General features: G+C 49.2%; 1 protein-coding gene across 3 annotated transcripts in view; it reads right to left on the reverse strand.

Moving 5' to 3' along the window:
* The window catches only part of Amph (amphiphysin), a 252,698-nt gene that overhangs the window by 131,649 nt on the left and 108,735 nt on the right, over positions 1-12,314 (reverse strand). For all 3 annotated transcript variants that reach the window (XM_075693890.1, XM_075693889.1, XM_075693888.1), the window contains one exon: positions 5,568-5,732. In XM_075693890.1, the coding sequence (XP_075550005.1) occupies positions 5,568-5,732 (165 nt within the window). The remainder of the gene's footprint in view (positions 1-5,567; positions 5,733-12,314) is intronic.

A 12,314-nucleotide genomic window follows, 5' to 3' on the forward strand; every position in this document is an offset into this window, starting at 1 on the left:
AACCCTTCCTCTTTACTTAACGAAGGGGTCGTCGCCGACGCTGCTGGGCCGAAACTGGATTCATGCACTGGGCGTTCGTCTGCCACAGTACCAGGAAGCCAGCCTGCATGTGGTGCAAGACGTCCCCAGCCTCCTGACCCAGTTCAAGTCCCTGTTCCAGCCAGGGGGGGAACATTTGCCGGCACGACGGCTGGCATCTATGTACCTGAGGGAGCCCGGCCACGTTTTTTCAAGCCTCGTCCACTGCCGTTCGCCCTGAAGGATGGGGTCACCCAGGAGCTGCAACGGTCGCAGCGAGAGGGCATCCTGGTGCCCGTAAAGACATCTGAATGAGCCGCTCTCATCGTACCAGTCCTCAAGCGAGATGGCAGTGTCAGGATCTGCGGGGATTTCAAGGTTACCATCAACCCCGTCGCTACTGCCGAGAAGTACCCATTGCCCCGGATTGAAGATCTCCGGTCATCGTTGTCCAGTGGACAGAAGTTCACCAAGCTTGACCTCAGAGATGCTTACCAGCATCTGGTGCTCCAGGATGCCTACCGGAAGTATGTCACCATATCGACAACTCTGGGACTCTTTCAGTACATGCGCTTATCGTTTGGCGTGGCCTCGGCCCCAGCCACATTCCAGAGGGAGATGGACAACCTCTTCAGGGGCATGAGGCACGTGGTGGTGTACTTGGACAACATCCTGGTTACTGGCAGCGACAACGGGGACCACCTGCAGAACCTGCAAAACGTCTTGGCACGACTACAGGACGCCGGCCTCAAGCTCAAGTTGGAAAAGTGTGTTTTCCTAGCTCCCAGCGTTGAGTACTTGGGACATGTCATTTCGCAGGCAGGCCTAGCCCCGGCTCCCCGCAAAGTTGATGCGGTGCTCAAGGCACCTAAGCCCCAGAACAAGGAGCTTCAGAGCTACCTGGGCCTTATCAACTTCTACAGGAGCTTTCTGCCTAACCTGTTGCAGCATCTACAGCCGCTCCATCTTCTGCTTCGAGATGGTCAACAATGGGTCTGGAAGAAGGAGCAGGACCAGGCCTTCCAGTGCAGCAAGGAGCTAATCACCAAGGCTCCAGTGCTGGTGCACTTCAATCCTGCTAAGCCTGTTGTCCTTACCGTAGATGCGTCGCCGTATGGTGTGGGAGCCGTCCTGGCACACCGGGACAAAGATGGCCAGGAACGCCCTGTGTCGTTTGCTTCCCGACAGCTTCATGCTGCAGAGCAATGTTACAGCTGGACAAGGAAGGTTTGGCCCTCATGTTCTGTGTTGAACGCTTCCAACAGTACCTGTGGGGCCGGAAGTTCGAGGCGGTCACGGACCACAAGCCGCTGTTGGGGCCCGACGAGGCAGTTCCTGTGCAAGCATCACCTCGAGTGGTACGCTGGGCCTTGAGGCTGGCAGCTTACAGCTACCAGCTGGTTTATCGTCCGGGAAAGGACCTGGGACGTGCTGATGCCCTGAGCCGCCTGCCCCTGCCAGAGGTGCCTGATGCTGTTCCAGAACCTGCTGAAGCGTTCATGCTGGAACACGCATACCCGGAGGTGCTCTCCAGATCTGCAGTATCTCAAGCGACCAGCTGGGACCCAGTCCTGTCTCAGGTGGTCAAGGCGGAGTCCAGCGAGCAGGCTCAGCCAATCAACCGGGAGATGCGGCACATTATAACGAGCCTGCAGAGCCACAAAAGGCAGCTCAAGAGCGAGGTCTCCTGCAGCAAGCGCAAGCTGCGCGAGGCCCAATCAGAGACGCTTAAGCAGAAGCTGGCTGCTGACCAAGGGTGCCATCCCGGGCCTTTGCCAGAGTCGGGAGCTCCAGTTTTCGCCAGGAACTTCCGTCCTGGCCCACCCTGGTCTGCGGGACAGGTGGTGTCTCCTGCCAGCGCCTCATCGCTGCTCGTCCGCATGCCAGATGGGGCCATGTGGCACAGACACACCGACCATGTCAGGCCTTGCCTCGGGACCTGGCCAGCACGCTCGACTGCCACTGAGTTCCAGCCCGCAGGAGGACTAGCGGCAGCACCAGTCGCTTCCAGTGGAGTACCACCCACCTCGAAGGCGGCAACCGTTGCCAGTGGTGCGGCACCCGTTGGACCGGTGTCGAGCCCGGCACCACTCGCAAGGCCCACCACTATGAACCCTCCGGATGGAGCAAGGCTGGCTCAGGCAGCACCCGGCGTTGCCACACCTGACCCGTCAACACCGGTGCCCAGGCAGAGTACTCGACGGCGGAGGCCACCGGACCGTTACTCGCCTGGATAGCAGGCACCGTCAACCCAGCTAGGGTGGAGGCAGAGCGTTATGTTGTGAACATGGACGTTTCTTTTTAATTTAACAAACAAACTGGGGGTAAGGGGGTGTAGCAAGTATGTGACGCCCCCTCGGGCATAATCTTGGTTCACCCGCCAAGCTCGGTGGCCTGCTGAAGCTCGGCAGGCAACATTGGTCACCGCACCACAATAAACGCCGACGAGCACGGCTGCTCGGCAGTCAGTCATCGTTCAGCACCACCACGCTGCGGAGTGTCCGTCTATCGGAGGGTGCCACAAGCCCTCCCTTGTTCATGAACCGGGGTGGATCGTGACACAATTGTAAACATGAAAATAAGAAGACTGCTTTGCATCCCATGGAACTGCTACACGGCCACGCATATGATGACATTTGAATAAAAGAACACCAGAATTTTCTGGCTGTGCAACACGTGACTTGATGCGACAGCCCTTAGATACTTGCCTTCTGTTCCATTACGACGCTCTTTCGCGTCCGCTTTCCACTTGGCTCGTCGAGCAACGAGTGGCAAGCAACACAGCGCTCCACTGTGTGATCGAGGAGGCACGCGAATTTCACTGCGCCGGCTTCGCTCGGTCGGCTCGTGAATTCCGAGATTGCACCAATGCCAATGCGATCTCAGAGGTCACACCCAGCCGCCTGCCCATGTGGCACGCCGCAGTGAGAGGGAGAAGTGAAAGCATGGCCGGGCGTGACCCCTGAGAGTGCACCAGTGAGATCTCCAAGGCCTGGCCCAGCTGCGGCTGCCTGCGCGGCACGCCATAGAGAAAGAATAGAATGCACTAATTCCTTAGCGCCGCTGCGCATAACCCCCGAGATTTCACCGGGGAGATCTTGGAGGCCCCACCCTGCTGCGCTTGCCTGCGTGGCATGCAGAAGCGCATGTACAAATCTTTCGCACTGCCACATGCAGCCACGCAGTGTGGCACAGCTAGCGCAGCCAAATGCGCCCAAGTGAGAGGCGAGCGGAGAAGTGCGATAGTGAGCCGATGCTTATGCACAGGCGAAAAAGACCAGTGTTGCTCCACGACATATTCGACGAAAGATGCGGGAGTTTTCAACTGCAGCAGTGAACGAGTGCCGAACCCCGTGGAAAGTGATGTAATCGGCGCAACGGTCGGGTATATTTTGGTTTTGGGGATGAATCTAGTTAATTATATCCAGTGGCAGGAAGATTTCACTCCGTTAAAAAGATGTTTTTAAATACATAGATCTCTATGGGGATTTCAAGGGGAATCTTATTTACATCGTTATATCCCATTTCATTCTAACAAGGTTCGAGTGTACCACAATAGGAGATAATTGGTATAGCATACTAGATGTTGGATTGCACACCACACTGAAGCATTGCCGATAGCTTCCGGGAGCAAATGCGGAGGTTTACGGCAGCAGGCTATCCTTCCCAGTTATTTGTGGCACAATCAGATGTGAAGCAGACGCCCAAGCAGACATAAGAAGATTGTCGTGATGCTGTATATTCATTCAATCGCGTACTGCGTAAAGAAAATTGGGAAATGGTGCAATGTAAAAGTGGTATTTTTCGGCCCCGGCAAAATTGCAGAGCACGTGTGCAAAGGTAAATGCAGGTGCCACGTGCAGTAAAATGGGGCTGTGAAAAACAACACGGAGAGAAGTTGGTCGGCTGCACTGCGGGAGTGGTGCGTTCTGCATCCCCTTTCGTTTGGCGGCAGAGAGTGTATTGCGAACAGACTGGGTAATGTCTAAACGAAGGAGCATGGCTACAGTGCTTCAAGAGCAGTCGTCAGATGCCGGACACCTTGGGATTCATTGTCAAAATTGCGGATATCAGCCAATCTGTGAGAACAGCACGAGGGTGAGCAAAGATGGGAACCAAATGATGACGCAAGTGATTATCGAAGCCGCCGAGATTTCACGCAGGAGAAGTATGTACATAACCATGCCGTCTGTCTCCTTTAGCGCAAAATAAATTGATTTCCTCACGCCCTAATCTGAAGGAAATTTTGTACCCACGCTGTTCCTTTTTATTGCGATTTCAAGCGCAGCCACATATGTGACAAAGCCGGCTTGGTACTGGTGGATGGTGCATTTTGTAAAATTATTTGTTTTTCGTGTCCTTCCCCGCTTGAGTATCTTCTATTTATTCCGCTGACGAGGGAATAAATCGACAGTTGCAAGCAGTGCTCCACTGGGTGCGTTTCTCTTCTATGTGACCCATCAAGATGTCGTGCAATCGAACATCTAGTATGAAAATGGGCATTTTTGATGGAAGACGTGAATTCAATGCACTTACTGTCCCATATGATCTGCCAAGACAGACACTGCCCCTAAAGGGAACGTCATTGGGGTCACCACAGGGGTCAAGCATGTGTGGGATGACTGGTCAAGTTCAAATGATCCAATCAAGGCCAATTTTAGGATTGAAATAACGAAAGTTTGGGCCCATATATATGCATGGGCGCCGGCCAGAACCTTCGGCCGTGATCGAATTAAATGGAGTCGAATTAATGGAATAAGTCTACTGGCTTTTGAAATATAAGCATCCTTAGCAAAGCACAAATATTCAAGAAATGTTGCTTCAATGACTAGCAACACAGCACCAATGTAATGAAGATTTCGCTTAATGTGGTCACCACTGTCTCAACCTGCACGCACTAGACAGAGTCTCATACAACACAACTTTTTTTCTAGTTTGGCTGGCACTGGATTTTGCACATTTCTCGTATTAGTCCCATTGTTGGCAAATGCGAAATTTTAATCATTATGGTGGCAGGGTAGTATGAAACAAGTCTACTGCGTAGGTCATTCATATTTACATCATTTTTTGCACATAAGCAAACCAAGGGAGTAATATATTCTCAGAATTGTAAAGAGAAAGAGGGGAACATAGGTTTACAACAGTAATTAAAAAAAGAACTGTACGCTATCACACGAATAATGCAGTCATCAATCTGAATCTTGAGCAATACTAAGCAGAGCTCAGACTCGCGAGCTGTCTTTTTGTTTGTGTGACCTTCTGCCAAGACCTTACCCAAGCTCCTTAGCTTGGGTGAGCTTGAGTGCCAGAAGTGAACGAGATTCTCCCAAAGTAATGGCTAGAAATAGTAAACCCTATAATACACAAAGGATCACCTTTAAGAACAGTGGGCTATTCTATAATGGTCAAACTTGGAATAAGGCAAACAAGGCAGCGACACTTGCTTAAAGACATACAGTCGATTCTGTGGGCCCACGTGGCAAGTCTTGAAGCAGCATGGGACCAGAGTCCCAGAGTGCTACCTCCACAGAGCTGGCGCAGGCACTCACTTGGGCAAGGGGTAGGGCCCGACGGTGGTGCCCTGGCGCTCGCTCTCGGTGGCTAGCTTCTGCATCGTGTCCACCAGGAAGGAGAACACCTGAGCACTCTCTGCATGGAACATGCTCTCGGCCGTGAAGAATGTCTGCAGGTTGGACACCAGGAACGGGATGCGGCTGTGCAAGGAGAGCACCCAGCTGTTAGCGCAAGCTATGTATGAAACGAAGCAGCCTGGAGGTCATTACCAATGATACAAACAACCACAATGGTGCTTCAAGCTGTGCCTGTCGTGGCACCAACCATTTCCATGCCATAGCAGCCCAGGCTGTCCAGGTGAGCTCGCTAATGGCACTTTGACTACGTCTCACACTTAGGCAAAGTCAAGAATGCTACGCAAGTAGTTTGGCCACCGCACAAGCCGCATACTCCCTAATTGTACGAGACAATTGCTACGAGGTAACCATTTCATATGTTAAGGAGGGGAGTCAAAACTAACTGTTGTTTCTTGGAAGGAAAGGCTGAAATTTGGCACACACGCTGCACACTGCATTAGAGAGACAAATCTAAAATTTCATTAAGGTCTCTTCATTAGTTCTTGTTCTATAAGAATTTACAAGTTCCTTGCATGTGAAAACCCTGGCACAGTAACGAAACATGGTAGAGAGCCAGGAATACTTTGTATGCCCAAAGGACTAATCTACATAAGGAAAGCCTTCAATATTTTTTAGTAACTTAATTTTTTGCTCAAGATGAAATGCATGTGACTGCACTTCCCTGCATAAAGCCATGTAGCTATTGTGAAATAATAAAATAATGGAAAAATAAAGAAACATTGCAAGACTGGCCTGTTGTACAGCACAGTTTATGGATTGCAGCAAAACAAACAGGATGAAAATCGGGCCAGCCATTGTGCGATGCTTTCCACAAGCAAGGTGACCGACCAAAAAAAAAAAAAAAAAAAAAAAAAGGAAAAAAGAAAAAGAAAAAAAGAAAAAGAAAAAAACCCACATCTGAGAAAACAGACTCCAAAGTTTTGCAGCAAGCAGTGTTTATTCGAATGCACCCGGGCTGTAATATTTGGCATCATTGTTGTCAGGCATCGTCTTAAACCTTTGCCTCTTCGTTTGGTGGGCCTTGGGAGATTTGTTCTTGGCCTTGCTGGCCTATCCAATTCCGTTCAGTTGCAACAACCCGCGAGGGGAGTGGTGCATGCTGCATCCTTGCGGTTCTGCCGTTACGGGTCACACGAAATAGTGCAACGTCTGGGAAACGATTCTTCCAGTGAATCTTATCACACTGTTGCTAGTCAATGGTTGGGACTCGCAGGCTTACATCAATGCAGGTTTATGTCAAATGACATTACGTAGCTTTGTGCTTCCAGTGCATAGAGTACCACATTTTGGTCACAACAGCAAGTGATACTGTGGCCACTGGTTGCAGAAACATGTCACTCTGCTAATTTGACGGTAAATGGTTAAGATCTGCGACACCTTTCGTGTAATACGTGCGCTCTCTTCTACAATGTAAGTGTATGATGGACTTGATTTTACAGAAAATTGCATGAGGCATGCATATACACTCGGACCTCTTTATAATAGAATTCAACACAGTTGACTGATAATTCGGACTCCATGTGGAATGCAAATAGGTAAGTCTAAACTGTCGAATGTCCAAAAAAAAAACGAATGTATAAAAAAATTGGCCTACGGTCTTTCGAGTGCAGCTGCTGCTTTATTTCACCAACAGGCAACAGCATACAGAACACAGTGCCCAACGGAGACTGTTCTGCATTTTGGATTGGGCAGCACATACCGTCGTCCACTGCTCCGGCAACGTGCCACATGATAGTGGGTAGTCAACGAGGAAAGGGGGTAGATTAGCAATTATTATTTTATTTATTTATTTATTTACAGAGTACCTACATCGCCATAAAGGCATTAAGTAGGGGGGAACAAAATATAACCAGTAATACAGAAAAGCTTTTGGACAGATATACTCACAAACAGAAGCTGTTAGAGAAAGGCATACAAGTAACGTGAAACAAGCAGGTTCCAAGATATACAACACATTTGTTTTACAAGAGCGCCATCACAGCATTGAATAGAATAGTTCATTATTTGACAAATTTACTATATCATTTGATAAACTGTTCCATTGTCTAATTGATTTGGGGCAAGAAGAGTGGTAAAAAGTGTTTGTTCTGCAGTTATAGGCTGAGATCTTTTTGTTATCAGAGCGAGTCCTTATATAATCTGGTTCCAGGAGATAGTTATAGCGATTAATACCTGTCTGATTATTATATATTCGGTGCAATAGTTTAAGCCTTAACTTCTGCCTACGCATATGTAGTAGATCCCATCCTAAAGTGGCCTTCATTTCAGAAACGCCAGAGTACGGGCTGTAATTATTCCGACATGACATTATTAAGGTCAGTTACCGACTGACGAAGCAAAATCTTGCCTCGAAAACTGCTTTGCAGGGCTGGAACAAACTTTTCCGTGGATTCTCTCTGGTAGCGCATTAGCCATCGTCTGCTATGGTAGGGCCAGCATAGTCAGTGCCACTGTCAAGGCAGCGCCTAGCGCAGCGGTGGAGAAGGGAAGTGGTTGGCGCTACTTTTGGAGATTGAGGGGCTTTAGTGCAGCTAGAGCAGGGCGAGGATGATGATCTCGTTTATGGTGAGGACGACGGCAACGCGAAACGCAGGAACGAGTTCCAAAGAGCTGCGCTCAAACAATTTTATTTACACTTGAAAGGTCCTGTGCAGGGAATATGCGGTCGATTCGTTGCTGCATGCACTTTCGCTTACGTGGAAGCAAGTACGGCTGTATTTCTGCCAGTTTTGTGCTGTCGCTGTACGCCGATGCAAGGACTGCAAAGGCTCATGTTAGATCCGCATGTGAAAGCTCCGGCAGCATAGGGCACATCATCAGAGTCGCTGTTTGGCGGTGGGAAAACTTGCACAATTATTTTGTTATTGTTCAGTTCCGCACATGACAACGCCACGCTGTCGATGTCTGCAATGTCACCAAATGTAATGGCAGCAGAAAATCGGCACACCGCAGCCTAGCAGGTCATCAATGATGCTATATTTGAGCTCGTAGTAGGCGGCAGTTCAGGCTCTTCAGTTGCGGAGTCGGGCTAATTGGGACTGCGAGTGCACCATTGGTGCCATTTGACAAGGCCTGCCGATAAGTTCACGAGAAAGACTTCTTCGAGCCAGCAGCGCACTGTCTGGAAAAGCAAACTAAAAGAAGCACAGAATGGTAGGACGCTGTCCAAAAGGCAAACTCGACAAACATTATGGTGAGAGCACGCCATGCGCAGGGTTTATAGTGTACTAGAATATAGCAGGGTTGCTGGAATACGCCAGAACACATGCCGGAACAATAATAATATTTGGGGTTTTACGTGCCAAAACCACTTTCTGATTATGAGGCACGCCGTAGTGGAGGACTCCGGAAATTTTGACCACCTGGGGTTCTTTAACGTGCACCTAAATCTAAGCACACGGGTGTCACATGCCGGAACAGGATGTGATGATCACAATATTGATGGGACCTATGATTCAGGCAAAGCCTCCAAGATTGGCATTTGCTGCAATACCTCTCAGGCACAGTGCTGTGACCAAGACAAAGCCTCAGGGATTACCATCTAGTGTGTAATCCTTGAGGCCATACTTGATGTCATGCATCTCTGATGCCATACTTTGTCTTGTCGAGGTTACCAGAGGAGATAATGGGGCCCACTCTTAAATGTACACCCCTTGGGTAATATCTTGCTGCACAACAATAGTCCTAATCTGTCTTGTTTGCTTTTACTTTTTTGAAAAAGCCATGCCCACTACTTTACTGTCGAGAGTGCTCTGTCCTGCTTATAATGCACATGCCCTTTATGACTTGCAAGTACCAGGCTCACAGCATTAAAGAAAGGAAATGCGGACAAGACAGATTACGATTATTGTTGTGTGGAAAGATACAACCCAATGGTGTAATTTTGTTTATGAGTGCAGAGTTGGCGTAGGCTACAGCCACCATGGACGGAGTCCGGATAATCGAATGTAGAGCTGGCGGCTGTCCGAAATATCAGTGGTCATTACACATTAAGTCTATGGGACCACTGATGGGACCGCGAAGCTGTCTGAACTACCGAGCATGTCCGGATTATCGGAGTCCGATTTATCGGTCGGCGACTGTATAAAGAAATAATGGATATAATGAAGTAAATGAAATTACCCTTGACATCTCTATAAAGATCCACGTATTCAAAACATTGTGCAGGGCTTTAAAAAGAACCTGCACTATGTGGTTTCTGTATGTGTGTGCTTTGTTTTTCTTTGTTTCTTCTTGATTTCATCTGCAACTTGAAATTCTGTTCTTGTCCAACCATGTACCCACCCCCCCTGTAACGCCCCAAAGGCCCTGAGGGTAAATAAATAAATTGTCCGGCCAATGGACATAACGCACCAGATATGTTTCGAAAACCAAAAACACCTGACTGCTACGCGTCGAGTACATAGCTTTCTGAGGTATTGGGCACTTGTTCGCCATGGCAGTTGAAAACTCCCGCGTTCCCACTTCAAATACATTGTTGAGCAACATTGGTCTCTCTCATCTGGCTAGAATTCTAGCCACTGTACTGCCGTGCGTAGCTGCACACCTACGCACATGCAGGAGCTCAGTATCGCACTTCTCCACTGAGCTCTCTCTCTCTTGTGCGTGCCTGGCTGCACGAGAAGTGCAGCAATGCGAGACACACGCGGCGGTGTGCAAGATTAGTGCATTCACTTCTACTGTGCGCCACGCAGGCAGGCACAGCTGGGCATGCCCTCCAAGATCTCCCCGATGAAATCTCCGGGGTTACGCGTGGCGGCGCTAAGTAATTAGTGCATGCGATTCTCTTTCTCTACGGTGTGCCGTGCAGGCAGCCGCAGCTGCGCCAGGCCTTGAAGATCTCACTGGTGCACTCTCAGGGGTCACGCCCGGCCAAGCTTTCACTTCTCCCTCTCACTGCGGCGTGCCACATGGGCAGGCAGCTGGGTGTGACCTCCGAGATCGCATTGGCATTGGTGCAATCTCTGAATTCACGAGCTGACCGAGCCAAGCCGGCACAGCGAAGTTCGCGTGCCTCCTCGATCGTACAGTGGAGCATTGTGTTGCTTGCCATGTGCTGCTCGACTGTGACGAGCCAAGTGGAAAACGGACGCGAAAGAGCATCGCAATGGAACAGAAAGCAGCTATCTAAAGGCTGTCACAACGAGTCACATGTTGCACATGCCAAAAATTCTTTTGTTGTACAGCAATTTCATAGCATGAATGTCCGGGTAGCGGTACCGCGGGCCGCAATGCCAAGTTTACAATTGTGTACCCCATCAGGTATATATGGCAGTAAATGACAATACTGGATATAACAAAGTGATGGATGTAACAAAGTAATTTCGGCTCCCCCTTCAGCTTTGTTACAACGAGGTTCGAGTATCTTTCTACCATATGTGACGCACTACATTTTGTTTGCAAATGCAAGAAAATCCAGACTTCATAACGGTGCCTGGTATCTATGAAAAGAAGTACAGCATGGTGACACTGTGACAAGAGCAAGTCGCTTGGACACGGCCATGGCTGCATAAATAGAGCTCTCTAAGAGATTTGGAGATTTCTTATAGAACCTGCTGTATTCTCTGCACTACAGGTCAGCAAACTCACTATAACCAAGTCGGAGCGAGTCGAGGAGAGTTGAAGCAGGCGCAACTTTAAATTGCGGCAAGTCCAACAATCAAATGTGATCAATATGTGCCTTGAGTCCGTGAAGCCATGCGCTAAGATGACACCCTATGATGTCAAGTCAATTGAACAGTGTATCAACGAGCTGTTTACACTGAATAGAAAATGTGAGTGAGGTCAACATGCAAACAGCGGACTCATGTTGACTAGGCTAAAATTTCCAACTTTAAGAGGCCCTTGCTAGTGAAGATGGGGTCTGAATGCTACTTGTTGGCATGGAAACGACATCTGGGTGCAGGCAGAGGTGGCACACAAAAAAGGGCAGACTCCAGCCGTTAATGTTGAGTAGGATGACATGCCAACGAGTTGGGATGCTGCAATGGCTTTCACTATGATGTACCCCAGTTGAAGTCACCAGCCGAGAGAGAGGCTGACAACACTGCCTCGCATAGCACCAGCTCACCATCGCATTTTTCTCATTGCGGTGCGTCGCGCAGGTTGCGCACAGCAAGGTGTGGCCTCCGAGATCGTATTGCTGCAATCTTGGAGGCCATGCCTTGCTGCGCCTAATTTGCACAACGTGGTTCAGCGAGAATGAACCATGCTGCTCGACAACGTATTCAATGCACAAACACGGGAGTTTTGAGCTGCCACGGTGAATGAGTGCTGAACCACATGGAGAGCAATACACTCGGCACGCAAAAGACAGGTATTTTCTTTGTTTTGGAGACAAATCTAGTTGGTTATATCCATAAAGAACTACTAAACGTGACATCCAGGGAAAATGGGGGAAGGCGGGAGATGGAAATTCAAGACTGAGAAAAACGAGAACAAGGTGAAAGCGGGAGCCAACGAATTGGCAAGTGGACTTGTCTTTTCCAAGGCGACATATGCTTTCCTCGGCACAGTATATATAGGGTAGGGTTCTTCTAAAGGGGAGAGGGGGTAAGGCAGGTGTGTGCGGCAACGAGCGAAGGTGGGTTAACGGCAAGGGTTTAGAATTGAGAATAAAGGAGTGCTGTGCACAAGGCCGGTGAC

The sequence above is a fragment of the Dermacentor variabilis genome, chromosome 5, assembly GCF_050947875.1.
Source record: "Dermacentor variabilis isolate Ectoservices chromosome 5, ASM5094787v1, whole genome shotgun sequence".
Classification (NCBI taxonomy): Eukaryota; Metazoa; Arthropoda; class Arachnida; order Ixodida; family Ixodidae; genus Dermacentor; species Dermacentor variabilis.